This window comes from Leuciscus leuciscus (assembly GCF_965113295.1).
Source record: "Leuciscus leuciscus genome assembly, chromosome: 22".
NCBI classification, from domain to species: Eukaryota; Metazoa; Chordata; class Actinopteri; order Cypriniformes; family Leuciscidae; genus Leuciscus; species Leuciscus leuciscus.
The window spans coordinates 25177769-25193955 of NC_138746.1; the positions used below are offsets into that span (position 1 = coordinate 25177769).

General features: G+C 39.2%; 1 protein-coding gene across 1 annotated transcript in view; it reads right to left on the minus strand.

Moving 5' to 3' along the window:
* LOC309487030 (protocadherin-15-like) overlaps positions 1-16187 on the minus strand; it is a 242960-nt gene that overhangs the window by 88903 nt on the left and 137870 nt on the right. Inside the window, 6 exon segments of the mRNA XM_082154579.1 lie at positions 1948-2025; positions 2027-2077; positions 4735-4828; positions 7219-7298; positions 12956-13088; positions 13187-13380. Coding sequence (XP_082010705.1) covers positions 1948-2025; positions 2027-2077; positions 4735-4828; positions 7219-7298; positions 12956-13088; positions 13187-13380 — 630 coding nt within the window.

Here is a 16187-nt window from a genome sequence, read left to right on the forward strand (position 1 = left end):
AATTATGAAGAATTAGCAAAAGGTTTGCTTTAGGTATAGAAGTTTAGTATAATCACAGGACATGCTAAAACATACACATACATATATACATATATACACACACACACACACACACACACACACATATACATACTGTATATATATAATATATCAGGATTCTTTAACTAAATTAAAGTTCAAAGAACACCATTTATTTAGATTTTTGTATGTGTCCTTGCTGAATAAAATACCAATTTATTTGAATAAAAAACAATAACTTTTGAACTAAAATGTATACCTTAAATAGACAGACAGACAGACAGACAGACAGACAGACAGACAGACAGACAGACAGACAGACAGACAGACAGACAGACAGATAGATAGATAGATAGATAGATAGATAGATAAGCCCCTTTCACACAGAGACTCGGAAAATACACGGATAAGTGACCCGGGATTTGACCCGGGTTCGTTTGATTTTGGTCATTCACACTGCCAGTGATTTTCCGGAATCAGAGAGTGCGTTCACACACAACCCGTAAAAATGCCGTAAAGACACGTGACATCGATGTGACTTGTAATCTCAGCAGAGTCTAAGTTTGCTTATGAGCTGCGATCTCTCTCTCGAGAAACCACGCCTGTGCATTTGTTTCTCTGATTCGATCATAAACTTGCGCATTACGTACCGTTTCACAGCTGGAGAAACGAGCCCGGCTTCAGCGTCATCACTACGACACGGCATTGTTACGGCTTTTGTTCACACAGCGCGCGTTCCGGGACTGAACACGGCAATGTTACTAGGTCCCGACCCGGCATCGATCCCGGCTTAAATCCCGGGTCGAGTTTGCGTTCACACAGAAGGCGCTCTGGCAATTTGCCGGCAATTTGCCGGGTTCAAAGCGCTGTGTGAAAGGGGCTATAGATAGATAGATAGATAGATAGATAGATAGATATCCCTAAGGTGAATAAGTCCATCAGAATTGGTTGTTTTGTTTTGTTAAAGCCTTTTTTGAAGCTCTCAGTGTGAATAAAAATGTTAAAGCCTTTGGACATATTAGCCTTTGGCAAACAACACGGCTGTAGTGTAGTGTGTTTGAAGTGCGGGAACACACTGACGTGCGTTTCCGATGTGTGAAGTAAGTGTCCGTATGTGTATGCCTGTTTGTTGTCACAGCACAATAAGGATCCAGGTGGTTTAGATCTCCACGGGGATCTGTGTGTGAATCTGAGAGTGATGCCTCAAAGTTTGGTGAGCACCTGCGTGTTTTGAACATAGCAGACTACACAGAACATGTCTCGACGATGAGAGGATGATGAAATGAAAAGAAAGCTGGATGGAAAGAGAGAGAACAGCTCATTGGCAGGCTGAGCAACAGCATCCATAACACTCTATTTTAGATAGTAGTTAGCTTATTAAAAAAAAAATATATATATTATAAGCTAACTACTATCTGCTATAACTACTATACTGTATATCACACCACATGAGCTCAACACACACTAAATGATCTCAATAGCAGTTTTATTCATGCACGAAGGAAACGTTGGCGTCATCTCAATCCTGGCAATCACATCGACGCCGAACTTAGTGATCAAGACATCACAAGCAACAAAAGAGCGGTAAAGAGAAGCATGATGACAACACGGCATTGTGAATGAAAGCCTCACGCATCTTCCATTGATTATCTTTCTAACCAACCAAAGCATGATTAATCAAACATGCTAATTAAACATTCAACCGATTGGCAGGGTGGAACAGAAGCAGTCATCAGCGACAGACTGTAAGGTGACTAATGACTCTAATTTACCACGACTTAATTGGGGAACAATAGAAAGTGCTGTTGAAGATCTATGCGGCATGAAGAGGTGACAGGTGTGAATCTCACAGGACCCTTAGAAAGGTAGAAATGTTGTGGAAAAAGACCCGGAGTAAAGGTACTTTATTTCTTTTGTCATGGTACTTACCCTGACTTGACCCACGAACACATTGGCCTCTTCCTCCTTCACTGTCAGGTTTGTGGGTAAAGTGAGGTCAAAGGTGGGGGTCGTTGTCATTGACATCTGTGACGACAATGCTGACGGTGGCAGTGGAAGTCTACAAATAAAGACATATTCATTAGATATCAGCAGGAATAAATTAAATATACATGAGGACAAGTTACAGGATCAGCATCGATGTTGGTCCTGGAACAAAAGTGGTATCAATCTGTAATTATTTGATTTTTAGAGGTCAGTAAGGGTTATAAATCTTTTATAAGAATTGACCATTTTAACATCCCCGGGGTTCTCAGATGCAGAAGTCGTTATAGTGAGGTAGACTTCTATAGCGCTGAATGGGAGGCGACAGGAAATATATATTTTTAAATTTTCATTATAGAGTTTCCACGACTTTTCAAAAAAGGGGGAAAAGAAAATATAGAGAAATTGATTACGTTGGTCAGAAGAGGAAAAATATGTCAAATTCCTCATCACTCTCTCAGGCCATTGTATAAGAAACTATGGAAGCTTGTTTCCGCCACGGAATAAAACCATTTAAAAATAATAGCAACTTTTTTTCTCAGAATTGTGAGTTTATATCACGCAATTGTGACTTTATAACATGCAATTGCAAGCTTATATAACGCAATTCTGAGAAAAAAAGTCCAATTTGCATGTTTATATCTCGCAATTCGGACTTTTTAACATGCAATTTTGACTTTACATCAGACAATTCTGACTTTATATCACGCAATTCTGACTTTATATCAGACAATTTTGACTTTATATCATGTAATTATGACTTTATAACTCGTAATTAATTGCGAGTTTATATCACGCAATTCTAACTTTAAATCTAACTCACAATTGCGAGTTTATATCTGAAATATATTATATTTTATATTTTTTATATCTTTAAAAAAAAAACTGAATTGTGAGATAAAAAGTCGCAATTATCTTTTTTTTTATTATTCTGTTGTGGAAACAAGCTTCCATAAGAAACACCCTCGCAGGAGCGTTATAAATGTGTATTCATTTTTAAAAAATAATTATTTATAACTTCACTAGATTTGCAGTGTTCTTAACTGTGGAAACGCATCATTGTGGTTTGTGAAAAGGGTCAATATGGTTGAATGGCAACAAAGAATGTTGATCCATGATTATGGCAGTTTTAACAAAAATTAAATGAAACAAGAATTTTGTTAAATAAAATCCAAATAAAAAACTAACTTGGAAAAAAAAGAAAGAAAGAAAGAAAGAAAGAAAGAAAGAAAGAAAGAAAGAAAGAAAGAAAGAAAGAAAGAAAGAAAGAAAAGAAAGAAAGAAAGAAAGAAAGAAAGAAAGAAAGAAAGAAAGAAAGAAAGAAAGAAAGAAAGAAAGAAAGAAAGAAAGAAAGAAAGAAAGAAAGAAAGAAAGAAAGAAAGAAAGAAAGAAATCTGAACAATATTGGAAGGAGCTATTGACAATAAAATATAAATAAAAACTAAATTAGAAAAATGAAAAAGCATTTATGCAATTATTAATTATGTTGCGATAAGTGTCTTTGCACAACATTCAGAGTGAGCTTGTTGTCAGAGCCTGAACCTTTCACCGAGTTCACAGACATTCATCCTTCTGCTGGCTGTCTGTTTAAATATTGAAAATGTCTTCCCTAAAAAAATAAAATAAAAAAACACATTTAGTTTCTGACTCTATTCTAGAAACACATTTGTAGATATGTAATCAAATCATAAGCAATTGAGTTCCTGGGGCTTAAAAGTTTAATAGCACACGGTGAGGAATATAAATTCAACCGATCAGTCAAGATCAGCATGTAGAGTTTAAATCCCAGTGGGATGTACATGAAAAATTAATTCACAAAAGAAAAAGGGGGGGATTATGTATTGAAAGATGAAGTTTGTTATTTAGCAAAAAACATGTTGAGGTGCACTATAAAAGTGTGCTTTTTTGTGCTTAAATAAGATCACATGCAAAGAGAGTCCTTACATTTCTGTCAAGAGGCTTCATCACCATCAAACACACACACACACACACACACACACACACACACACACACACACACCGCCTGGAAGACTAGTGCAAAATGAATCTGCTGAACCCAACTGAAGACTGTTTGATCTCAAGAATGTGAGCTGCACTGAATATTTCATTCGATATCATTATCACGTTTTAAGAGGTGGAGGTCAGGTAAATTGCATTGATTAATAAGCAGCATGGCACTTTCCATGACCATGATCTGAAATGTAAATGATTTAATGGACTTGTTTGACCAGATGAAAGTCAGTTTTGTTGCACAGGGAGAGATTAAGGCACATCCTTCTGTCTGGAAATGCTTTTAACATCACTTCCTCACTTCAAAAGTCCCTCTTCATCAGCTCTGCAGACATCAGCCTGTGCTTGAGAAATGAGCTTCATGCAGTCATTTAGCACACCAGCGTTTCCGTTCGCTTTAGTTCGCTCATTAGAGAAGCTAAGCTGATAATGCCCAAGTAAATGCTCTTTTAAAAAGGTGAATGTGTAAACAGAATGTGAACTGAGTCTAATTACAGAACATCTTTAAGGAGTTTTTTTAACAGTAATGACTGTGCAAAAGGAATAAAATAATGAATACAAAAAAAGTTTTTTTCCAGCTTTGTTTGTGGTTGTGCTGAAAGACCACAATAGTGGCACTTTAAAGCAAAAGGAACATTCATCAGGAAATATATGATACCAGAGATATAAAGAGAAGATGTGAAGTGGTGTAGTGCTGATATTGTGGGATGGATGGAGTCTCACCCCTCCTGGCTGGCCGTCAGAAGCAGTGACGATCAGCCGATACTGGTCAATGGTCTCTCTGTCCAGAGGTTTGGCCAGCAGCAGAAGACCTATACTGAACAGACACAAAACACTCTTGTTAAAACTTTCTATTCAATTGATTGCCACACTTCAAAATCCAAACATGTTTTATTTTTTTATTTTTAGCTTTATTTTCTGTCATAAAAAAGTACAAAAAGACAAACAGTTCGGTAGAGGCATATAAAAATAAATTGAGAGAGAGAGAAAACAACAAATTACGCAACATTTCTCATGGGAACGCAAAACAAGCGAACGGAAAGGCATTGGAATCCATTTTTTTTTCAGCATCATGTCCCTTTGGGGCTCCGTAGGATGGTGACCGGAGACCATTAAGAAACATAATACTGTACATATATTCAGATTAGATGTGTCAAATCAGTGACGTCAAACGTAATTGATTCTCATAACCAATCATGATGCACTAAATTTGAATATGATTATATTTAAATAGCAGCACAAATTAGATCTGAGAGCTATGATTTTCAGTGCACAGCATATGTTCTGCATGCAAAACTACTGCATGGATTCAGAAGAGCTCTGACTCTTATGGACTATTCTTATGATACTTTTAAGGTCCCTTTTGTCATTTTTGGAGTTTTACAGCTCTTACACTTTCATTATGTAGAAAAAAAAAAATCAGTATGAACAAAGGAAGTAAACACATATAGGCTAGGAACGACATGATGGTGAGTAAATGATGACAGAATATAAAATTTTGGGTAAACGATCCCTTTAATGGCGTAAATCTTTTCATAATTATGATTAGGTAGGAACGCCAACTCAGAACTGAAAGATCAGAAACTGAGCCATGGAAATTGTATTCAGGATAAAATATTTGGGTGTGTTTGTGTCGTGACCTGATTTGCATAATTCCTTAAGTGAATCGGGTGCTAAAACAATGCAGACAGTAAATAATCATTGGTATCAACGGGTGCAATTCAGCACTGTATCTGTGATCATCCATGCAGAGCCACAGCCACAGGGACGCCATTATCATCCAGAGACCAATAGGATTTCTGCAAATCACCGGCTTCATCCAACAGTGCGCTCACATCTGTGTGTGTATGTGTGTGTGTGGGTTGCTCGACGAGGATGGACAGATAGGTTCCTGTTAACATTGCAGTCACACACAGCAGAAGAAGCAGGCTGCTGTGCTGCTTGCCCGAGTGTGTGTGTGTGTGTGTGTGTGTGTGTGTGTGTGTGTTTGTGTGTGTGTGTGTGTGTGTGTGTAGAATTATATTCCTCCTCAGTTGACCCCTACAAAAGCGATATTGAACGTGTCCTCTGAAGCCTGTGAAACAGGCGTATAAAACACTTCAGTGACCGGGATTCTCTTTTCTTTCGGCATCACAAACCTTCTGCCGAGCACATAGCATTCACGGCAAAGTCTTTAAATTTTAACATCCTTTTTTAATGACTCTTCAACTGTCTTTGCTGTTTCTTCAACAGGCAAAATCCTTTGTAAGACAAATCAATGAAGGAAGGTTTAATTTAAGCAGTCACCCCAGAAAACCTCTCTGCAGCTATTTTTTATCAATGAGATGAGATGAGATGAGATGAGACTAGATGAGAAAGACGAGGTGTGGCAAAAAAACAAGATAAGAGAAGATAAAATAAGAAGAGAAGAGAAGAGAAGAGAAGAGAAGAGAAGAGAAGAGAAGAGAAGAGAAGAGAAGAGAAGAGAAGAGAAGAGAAGAGAAGAGAAGAGAAGAGAAGAGAAGAGATGTTGAGAAGTGATGAGAAGAGACAATTAGAAGAGATAACCAGATTCGATGGAATCAGATAAGGCGAGGCAAAGCAAAGCAAAAATGAATGAAGGAAGAAAGAAAGAACAAAAGATGAGGAGAACAGACAAAAGCAGAAAATACAAGAACAGCTGAGTTGAAACAAGAAAGACGAGGCAAGTTATATAGCTCTAGAACTGCTCTTCTGCTCTCTGGATTCTAATGACTCTCTCCTGTTACTGCTAATGACAGTATTAAGTGTTTTAATTAAGGGTCATTAAGGGACCGACTGCATGTTGTTATTTAAAAAAAACATTTTCATTACTCACACGTTCTCACTCTAAGAAAACATTCACACTGTAACCCTGTTTGCGTCTGTCTTGTCTTCATGCCTTCAGTAAGGGTTCTCATCCAGAGAGAGGTACAGATGTAAAGTCAATGTGCCATCAATGAACCAAACAGTCCCGCCCCTAAAATCACACCATTGGTTGAGCCAGTTTTCCTGTGTTGGGCTAGTCAGTAGGGCAGTATGTCAGTAGGTGCGCTCACGCCATGTCATAATGACAGTAATTACGAGATTTTTTTTATATAGTGGGTTATATTTTAAGTGGGAATACATTTTTAAAGGTGATACTAATGTGTACGTTCATATTGAAACACTTAATGAGTTTTATTTAACTTATAAGTTTTGAAAACTTACGTTCGTGAAAGGTTGAAGACCTGCTGCGGATCACCGCTATCTATCTTGTAGGTGATCGGATCCAGCTCACGGTCTGTAGCCTGTGGAAATACAAGTTCAAGTTCAAGTTCAAGTTGAGCTTTATTGTCATTCCGCTACATGTGGGGACATACAGTGGAACGAAATGTCGTGCCTCGCAGGACCATAGTGCTACATAAATACAGACATACAACAATGAAGTAAAAAAACACTATAAACCTATACACAACTAACCTACTGACAGATTTAACTATAAGTATACTATATATAAGTATTTACCCTATACAACTAAAAGAATAAAGGATAAAAAATAAAATAAAAAATACAAACTATATACTTCACAAAAATATTTACGCTATACAAATAAAAATAGAAGATACTGTAATATGTGCAAAGAGAGACATTTGAGTCAGCAGCTGGTTGGGGAACAGTGCAGGATGATATGTAGTGCATGAGCATGTAAACATATATTGCAGAGTCTTTTGTGGGATTGTGTACACGCAGCAGTGTGTGTAAAGTGTCCATAGTGCAGATAGTGTAAAGTGTCATACAGTTTTTTCTTTGGTGTGGTAAGGTTGGGTTGGGTTGGGTTGGGTTGGGTTTGGGGGGGGGTCCATGTTTCAGGAGGTAGGGGTTTGCGTGGGGTTTCAGAGGGGGGCGGGGTGATTTGAGTTCAGGGCTCTCACAGCCTGGGGGAAAAAGCTGTTGAGCAGTCTGGCGGAGCGGGCTCTGATGCTCCGGTACCGTCTTCCTGATGGTAGGAGCTGAAAGAGACTGTGGGAGGGATGGGTGGAGTCCTTCACGATGCTGCTGGTTTTGCTGAAGCATCGTGTAATGAAAATGTCCAGAATGGAGGGGAGAGGGGCACCGATGATCTTAGCAGCTGTGTTCACTGTCCGCTGGAGGGTCTTGCGGTCAGCAGCACTGCAGTTCCCGTACCAGACAGTGATGCAGCTGGTCAGCACACTCTCAATAGTGCCTCTGTAAAATGTGGTGAGGATGGGTGGAGGGAGACTTACTCTTTTCAGCCGGCGGAGAAAGTATAGGCGCTGTTGTGCCTTTTTGAAGAGTGACATGGTGTTGGTGGTCCAGGTGAGATCCTCTGTGATGTGCACCCCCAGGAATTTAGTGCTGCTGACTCTCTCCACAGTCGAGCTGTCGATGGTCAGTGGGGGGTGGTCAGCGGAGTTTCTTCTGAAGTCCATCACAACCTCCTTTGTCTTCTCCACATTGAGGGACAGATTGTTTGTGCCACACCATTCAGCCAGCTGTGCCACTTCCTCTCTGTAGTGCGTTTCATCGTTGTTGCTGATGAGACCTACCACTGTTGTGTCATCAGCAAACTTGATGATGTGGTTAGACCTGAACTTGGCAGTGCAGTCATGGGTCAGCAGTGTGAAGAGCAGCGGGCTGAGCACACAGCCTTGTGGGGCGCCTGTGTTCAGTGTGGTAGTGCTCGAGGTGTTGTGGCCGACACGGACTGACTGAGGTCTTCCAGTTAGAAAGTCCAGGATCCAGTTACATAGGGAATTGTTAAGGCCCAGCAGGTTTAGTTTATTTATGAGCTGTTGTGGGATTATTGTGTTGAATGCCGAGCTGAAGTCAATGAACAGCATTCTAACATAGGAGTCTTTATTTTCTAGGTGGGTAAGAGCCAGGTGGAGGGTGGAGGAAATTGCATCGTCCGTAGAGCGGTTTGGACGGTATGCAAACTGAAGCGGGTCGAGTGTGTTGGGGAGGCTGGTTTTGATGTTATGCATGATTAGCCTCTCAAAGCACTTCGTCATGATTGGAGTCAGTGCTATGGGACGGTAGTCATTGAGACAGGACACCGGTGATTTCTTTGGTACCGGTATGATGGTTGTGGATTTGAGACATGTGGGGACGACTGCCTGGCTCAGCGAGATGTTGAAGATATCTGTTAGGACATCTGTCAGCTGTACAGCACAGTCTCTCAGAACACGGCCAGGTATGTTGTCAGGACCCGCAGCCTTGCGTGGGTTAATCCTAGATAGGGTCTTCCTTACGTCGGCTGGAGACAGACAGAGCGCCCGGTCGTTGGGAGGTGTGGGCAGTTTTTGTGCAGGTGTGTCATTCTGCATTTCAAACCGTGAATAGAAGTGGTTGAGTGCATCGGGGAGGGATGTGTCCTCATCACAGGCCTGTGGCGGGGGCTTGTAGTCAGTGATGGTCTGAATGGCTTTCCACAGGTTCCGTGTGTCTCTGCTGTCTGTGAAGTGGTTGTTGATTTTTTGGGCATATGACGGTTTTGCATTTTTTATGCCACAGGTCAGACTGGCTCTTGCTGTTTTGAGGGCTGCTTTATCTCCTGATCTGAATGCTTCATCTCTGGTCTTTAGCAGCCCACGAACCTCTGCTGTCATCCATGGCTTCTGGTTGGCACGTGTGGTGATGGTCTTGGTGACTGTCACATCATCAGTGCACTTTTTGATGTAAGCAGTCACAGTTTCAGTGTACTCATTCAGGTCTGTGTGGTTGTTGTACGTGGCTGCCTCTTTAAACATGTTCCAGTCTGTGTCCTGGAAGCAGTCCTGCAGTGCTGAGGTGGCATTGTCTGGCCATACTGTGATCTGCTTTTGAACCGGTTTGGTGAGTTTGAGAAGTGGTCTATATGCTGGGATTAGCATAACAGAGATGTGGTCTGAGTACCCGAGGTGGGGGCGGGGTTCAGCCTTGTAGGAGTTCTTTATGGTTGTGTAAACAAAGTCCAGTGTGTTGTTTCCCCTTGTTGCAAAGTTCACATGTTGGTAGAACTTTGGCAAAACTGACTTTAAGTTTGCGTGGTTGAAGTCACCGGCTATGATGAAAAAGTCGTCAGGGTTTTTTGTTTGTTGTTCGCTGATGGCGCTGTACAGTTCACGAAGAGCGTCTTTAGCGTTTGCACACGGGGGGATGTAAACCGCGACAATAACAATGGCCGTAAACTCCCGCGGCAGATAGAACGGTCGGCACTTCACAACCATAAACTCAACCAGCGATGAACAGTGTTTTGATAATACCGCAGCATTGCTACACCAGTCTATGTTGATATATACACACAAGCCACCTCCGCGGGTCTTACCGGACAGTGATGAGTCTCTGTCCGCTCGGAAGTTGGTTAGCCCGTGCAATTGAATGGCGGAGTCCGGGATGTTGTCCTTCAGCCATGTTTCGGTGAAAACAAACACACAACAGTCCCTTGCCTCATGCTGTGTAGACCGACTGAGTTGAATTAAGTCCAGTTTGCTTTCCAGAGAGCGAACATTTGAGAGCATGAGTGTTGGAAGAGCCGGTCTTGTGGGGTTAGCTCTCAGCCTAGCTCGTATACCTCCGCGCTTTCCGCGCTTCCGTCCTCTCTCACACCGCTTGCGACGCTGCCTTGTGCGGGTAGCATCAGTAGGCGAGGCCGCGGTCTCGAGGTCTGGCTCCAGCAGTAAACAAAGGCCTCGTAGCTTCTCAGTAGCCGCCGGCGAGATTTGATATTCGTATGCGTTGCTGATATCCAAAAGACTTTGGCGATCATAGATGAATTCTGGGGTTATTTCCTTAAGAGTTAGCGGTAAACTGACGCTATTTGGAGACGAATAGACGACATTAAACGACATAAAAGCACCGTCTTTGGGACCCGGAGCAGCCGCTGCAGCCCGGACCCGGAGCAGCCGCTGCGTTCAAACGCGCCGCCATTTTCCAATTCACCACCAATTCACCAATTCACACTCAATTTACACTGATCGTTCAGATAAGTGCTGGTAGGTGAATCATACAATCAATGAAACATAGAATCAATTGCAATACACTTATACACAATACACTTAAATGTGAAGGCCAAGTCTGTTTGAAGGGCATAATGAACAAGTCGAATCGGTGACATTTTACAACACGTATAAACGTATAACCTTAGACCTTTGCTAGACTTTCCAGGATATCTGTTTTGCTGTTTTCTAAGTGTGACAGCTTCATCTGTCAGTGCACTTGACATGCCAAAAAACATAAAATAATGTAATTATAAATCAATTATCTTAAAGTGCCACTATTATGCTTTTTCAAATATTCCCTTTCATGCAGTGTGTAATACAGCTGTCTATGAATGTAAACGGTCTGCAAAGTTGTAAAGTTGAAAGTGTACGATAAATAAAGTTATTGTCTCCCAAAAGAAATAATCGACTCTGAACCGCCCAAACGAGTTGCCAGGAATTGAAGTCTCACTTCCGTGACCTGCATACCTAAAGCGGTAACACAATTTACGTTTGTGCTTGGCTAATGTTTGTACGCGGTAGATCAATCACAACAGACTGGGCCATCTGACCAATCAGAGCACAGTAGGCTCACGGAAAGGAGGAGTTTAGAGAGACTGAATCCTCAAACAAATCTTTTTTATTTTTTTTTACCTTGGATGCATATTAACCTGTTTTATGAGACCTCCTAAACCAAACTAGGAACCTCTAAAATAGCATAATCGGGGCACTTTAATATCTTAATTATCTTACATAAAATGTAATTATCTTAATTTAAAACCAAAGAAGATTATGGTATTGATATATGAAAAAAGTGTGACCATGTTCAGAATGGCTTACTACAGTCTTAGTATGCTAATTTTCTGCATGCACAGAATACCCAGAAGACTTACTACATTTATCAAAATGTGCAGTATACAAAAGGGCATACTGCGTGGGATTATGCATCCCACAATGCAGTGTGCTCAACTTGACCTTCCATTTCCAGCATATCTGCAAACATCTTTTTTGGGGGCTCATAATTTGATCAGACTTAAAAACGTAAGACCATGGGCTTCCACCATCTATAAACCCATACATTATCCTTTGTGAATACTGGTTAACGATTTTTGTAAATCTTTTATTGAAAATGTGAACACAAAAATATTTTAAAATTGTATAATATATATATATATATATATATATATATATATATATATATATATATATATATATATATATATATATATATAAATTAAGTTATCAATATTATAAATAAATATAAATAGAATTGTATTCATATAGAATTTTATTTGATTAAAACCAAGGTTTTTTTTATGATGTGTTTTGCTTTTATACAGACCTGCTGATTTGTTGTAATCTGTACAGTATCTGACGTATGCCACAGCACGTGAGGATAAAGATAAATATATTTATATATATATATATATATATATATATATATATATATATATATATATATATATATATATATTTGCCATGTTTTGCTTTTATATGGACCTGCTGATTTGATTTAATCTGTATCTGGTGTATGTATGGCACAGCATGTGAACACTTCATACAACAAATTCTCAGTATTATGGGACAGCTTACAAATGTTATCGGCTAAAACTGCCACAGCAAACATTTGTCCAGAGTCTCCCACTGCGCTCCTTTCAAAGGCACTCAAAGTGCTTTGAATAAAACAAGAGATTTAAACTATAAGACTAACCATGTTGAGCTATATAACAGTGATTATTTTTCTGTCAATAAACTTATCCAAACAGTTTCTCACTTGTCTAAAATCACATAATATATTAAAGCGTTTTTTTTGTGTTGCCATGGTTTCTATAGAAGTAAAAATCAAGGGTATGGCGGATATGACGTCATTGACATTTTGCACGACATGTTTAAAAAATAGGCAGTTTTTAGTGGATAGGCTACTGTGCAGTGTGCAGTAAACAGTATAGGCAATTTTTCATTCCAAGTAAAGTCTATGCGTGTACCTGTAGGTTTACCAGTATGGCTCCTATTCTCATGGCCTCACTGATCTCCAGGTTGTAGGTCTGTAGGGGAAATCGTGGGGGACTCTGATTGTTGGGTGGAAGAACCTCTATGTAGACTGTAGTTATGGAGCTCCTACATGCACATAAAGGAAGAGTAACAAAGAAAATGAAAGACCAAAGACACAAGCAAACAGTGAGAGATCAAATGGATGCAATGAAGTCATATCTGACCTCCTCTCTGAGTCCGGAGCGTTGTCTGACGCTCTAACGGTCAGTGCGTAGGAACGGCCGACGGTCAGAGTGACCCCTGGTGCTAACGTGATCCGTCCAGTGCGGTTGCTGATGATGAAATGGCCCTGATCTCCAGCCAGGATGGCATATGTGATGAGACCGTTTAAACCAGCGTCAGCATCCTGAGCCGTCGGCTGACAGAACACAGACATCAGAATTTTAAGCCACGTTATTTTATTTTCCACTGTTCTTCATTGTTTGTGTGTCGCACACAGTAAGGTATTATTATTTCTAACATGCTAAAGTACTCAGATTTTAATATTTTTGAGGGGTTTAATACTTTTGCGTCAATTCTGTGTGTTTGACCATTAAATTAAAAATATAGTATATAGAGCTTGTACTAGTTTGTATGGAAGTTTGTTTCCGCCACTAAATAAAAAAGGTAATTGTGACTTTTTTCCTCGCAATTTTTTCTGACACAATTGCGAGTTTGAGGCAGAATTGTGAGATATAAACTCACAATTCTGAGACAAAAAGCCAAAATTGTAAGATAAAAAAAAATTTGCAATTACCTTTTTAATCTTTTTTATTTATTTTATTCAGTGGCAGAAACAAGTTTCCATAAGTTTGTACTAGTAAATTGCAAAAAAAATTATAAAAAATAAAAAATAATAATTTAATTAAATTAAGAAATATTAAAACATATTACCATATACATTTCCATGGCATTCCCATTCCACACACACACACACACGTTTTTTTCTTAATATCAATGTATCAATGTTTGGAAATTCCTGTCCATTTATTCATTTATTTATTTGAAACAATATGCATTTAATTTTTTCAGATCATGAATTGTGTCTGAATGTACTTTATTGAATCCCATGGTATTCCCAAGGTGTAAGGTTAAAAAGCCATGGTAGTACAACAGTACAAGGCCAAAAGCCTGGTACTTTTTTCTTGGTTGATACCATGGCGTATTCTCATAATATTTACGGATGAGGTGTTAGTTCTACTTGCTGATCTTTTTCCTTCTTAGTTCTACTTGCTGATCTTTTTCTTTCTTTAAACTCTACACTCATTACTTCAAATCAACCATAACAGAAAATCCATCCATCCATCCTTATTAAAATGCTGATTAGACTCTCTGTATTAATACGATTTAAAAGCAGCATAATATGATTATTCAGGATAAATTCTCAAACACAAAGGTCAAGATCAAAGACTAAACACGTATGATTAGTTTCAAAGACATGCATTTACATGTAAACACTTAATTCTGAACGTTATCATCTTTAAAAGCACCGGGGCAATAAATACACCCTAAGGGTAATTAATTCAAAGTCCTGCTAATAAGAAAGCGCCACCTCCATTCACGGCTCTCATTATTGAGAAAACTCTCCAGAAGCACTGATCCGTACCGGCGTGCCTTTAGCTGCTTGGAGTGCTGAGGTAAGGAAAAAATTAACGCACACACACACACACACACAATCCAGGGCAGCAAATATGGCTTATAAAACACATCCAAGTGGCCCGGGTGACCTAGCTGTGACCTGTGACCTCATTTCAGGAGTATCCGGGCAGCTTGTTATTTAAAGAGAAACTACAAGCCTTTATGTGTCTGATTTCCCTTTGAATTGTGACCCAGTCGTGACGGAATGAGACAAACACAGGCGGAGCAGAACATGAGCAGAGTGCAAAAATAAAGCAGAGAGAATCGTTACTGAGAGAGAGAGAGAGTGAATATGTCGTAGCCTGAGGGACAGAGAGGCACACATTATGTTCACTTTATATCATTTTGTCCCATTTTTTGTCAGCCCACCATGTCTACACAAGCCACTTTCACAATGCTGATGAATGCAGTTGTCATTTGTCTTTTGAGAGTTTAATCCTGATCTATACACACAGAGTTTGATTATTTACTGAAGTGTCAACTGTGTTTTATAACCAAATACACAACCTAAAAAGTGTAGTAGTGACAACAGGATTAATCAGCATAGCATAGTGTGGATAGATCATACTAAACAAGTAGTTGAACTGAACTTCAATGCACGATGTACTGATGCATTCGTCACTCACTAACTGTGGCAAGAGAAAGAGACAGAATGAGAGAGACAGATGGACAGGTCATCAGAACAAATCAATGCTTGAAAAATTTAAATGAATTTAATTATAGAAAAGCTACTTTAAAAAAGCTTGGCTGAAGCTAAAAAAAATATTTATCTACAGAACAAGTACTAAGAAAAAGCTAGATACAATAAAGAGGGGTTTTGGCATCAAAAAGGCTTTGTTTCCAGGCGGACCGTTAACCCTTAAACACATACTCCGGGTCTTTCACTCGGTACATCATTCTCTACCCTCCTCCTCATTCATTCTTTGTTTTCCTCAATCAATTCATTATAAACAATATAACGTAATAAAATATATAAATTATAAATTATATAATTATAAATGATAGAAGATAAATTATAAAAGAATGTCTGTTTTTGTAAAAATTGTATAGTGTCGCTAACAACATGAGGTGTGTAACAGTACGAGTATATTTTTTTCTGCACAACAATAACTCAATATTTGATGACTGAATAATTCCATTTATTCCACAAGGTGTCGATGTCTGATACACAATGATGAAGTGGCGTTTCACCCATAGTTACCGCAGGCAGAAAACAAAAGAATAGGAAGTATCATCAGCAAATTCGAAATGGCAGTGATTAACTGCAGAGCAAGTACCGAACGCAATCAAATATTAGTGTCACCGTCACTTGATGGTGGATCTGGTGAAGAAGCTGTCAGCGATCAAAATATTGATTTTGAAGAATATGTTTGAGATTGTGAATATGAGCCAGATGCTGAATGTACTGGGAAACGAGCTCTAACAATGACAGAGATGATGGTATAAAACTTCTGTTCAAACTGAACCCTTCCGAGCTCAAAAAGATAACAAAATATGCTTTATTTTATTATTCTGTAATTGTTACTCTAATATCTGGAGAGTTTTATA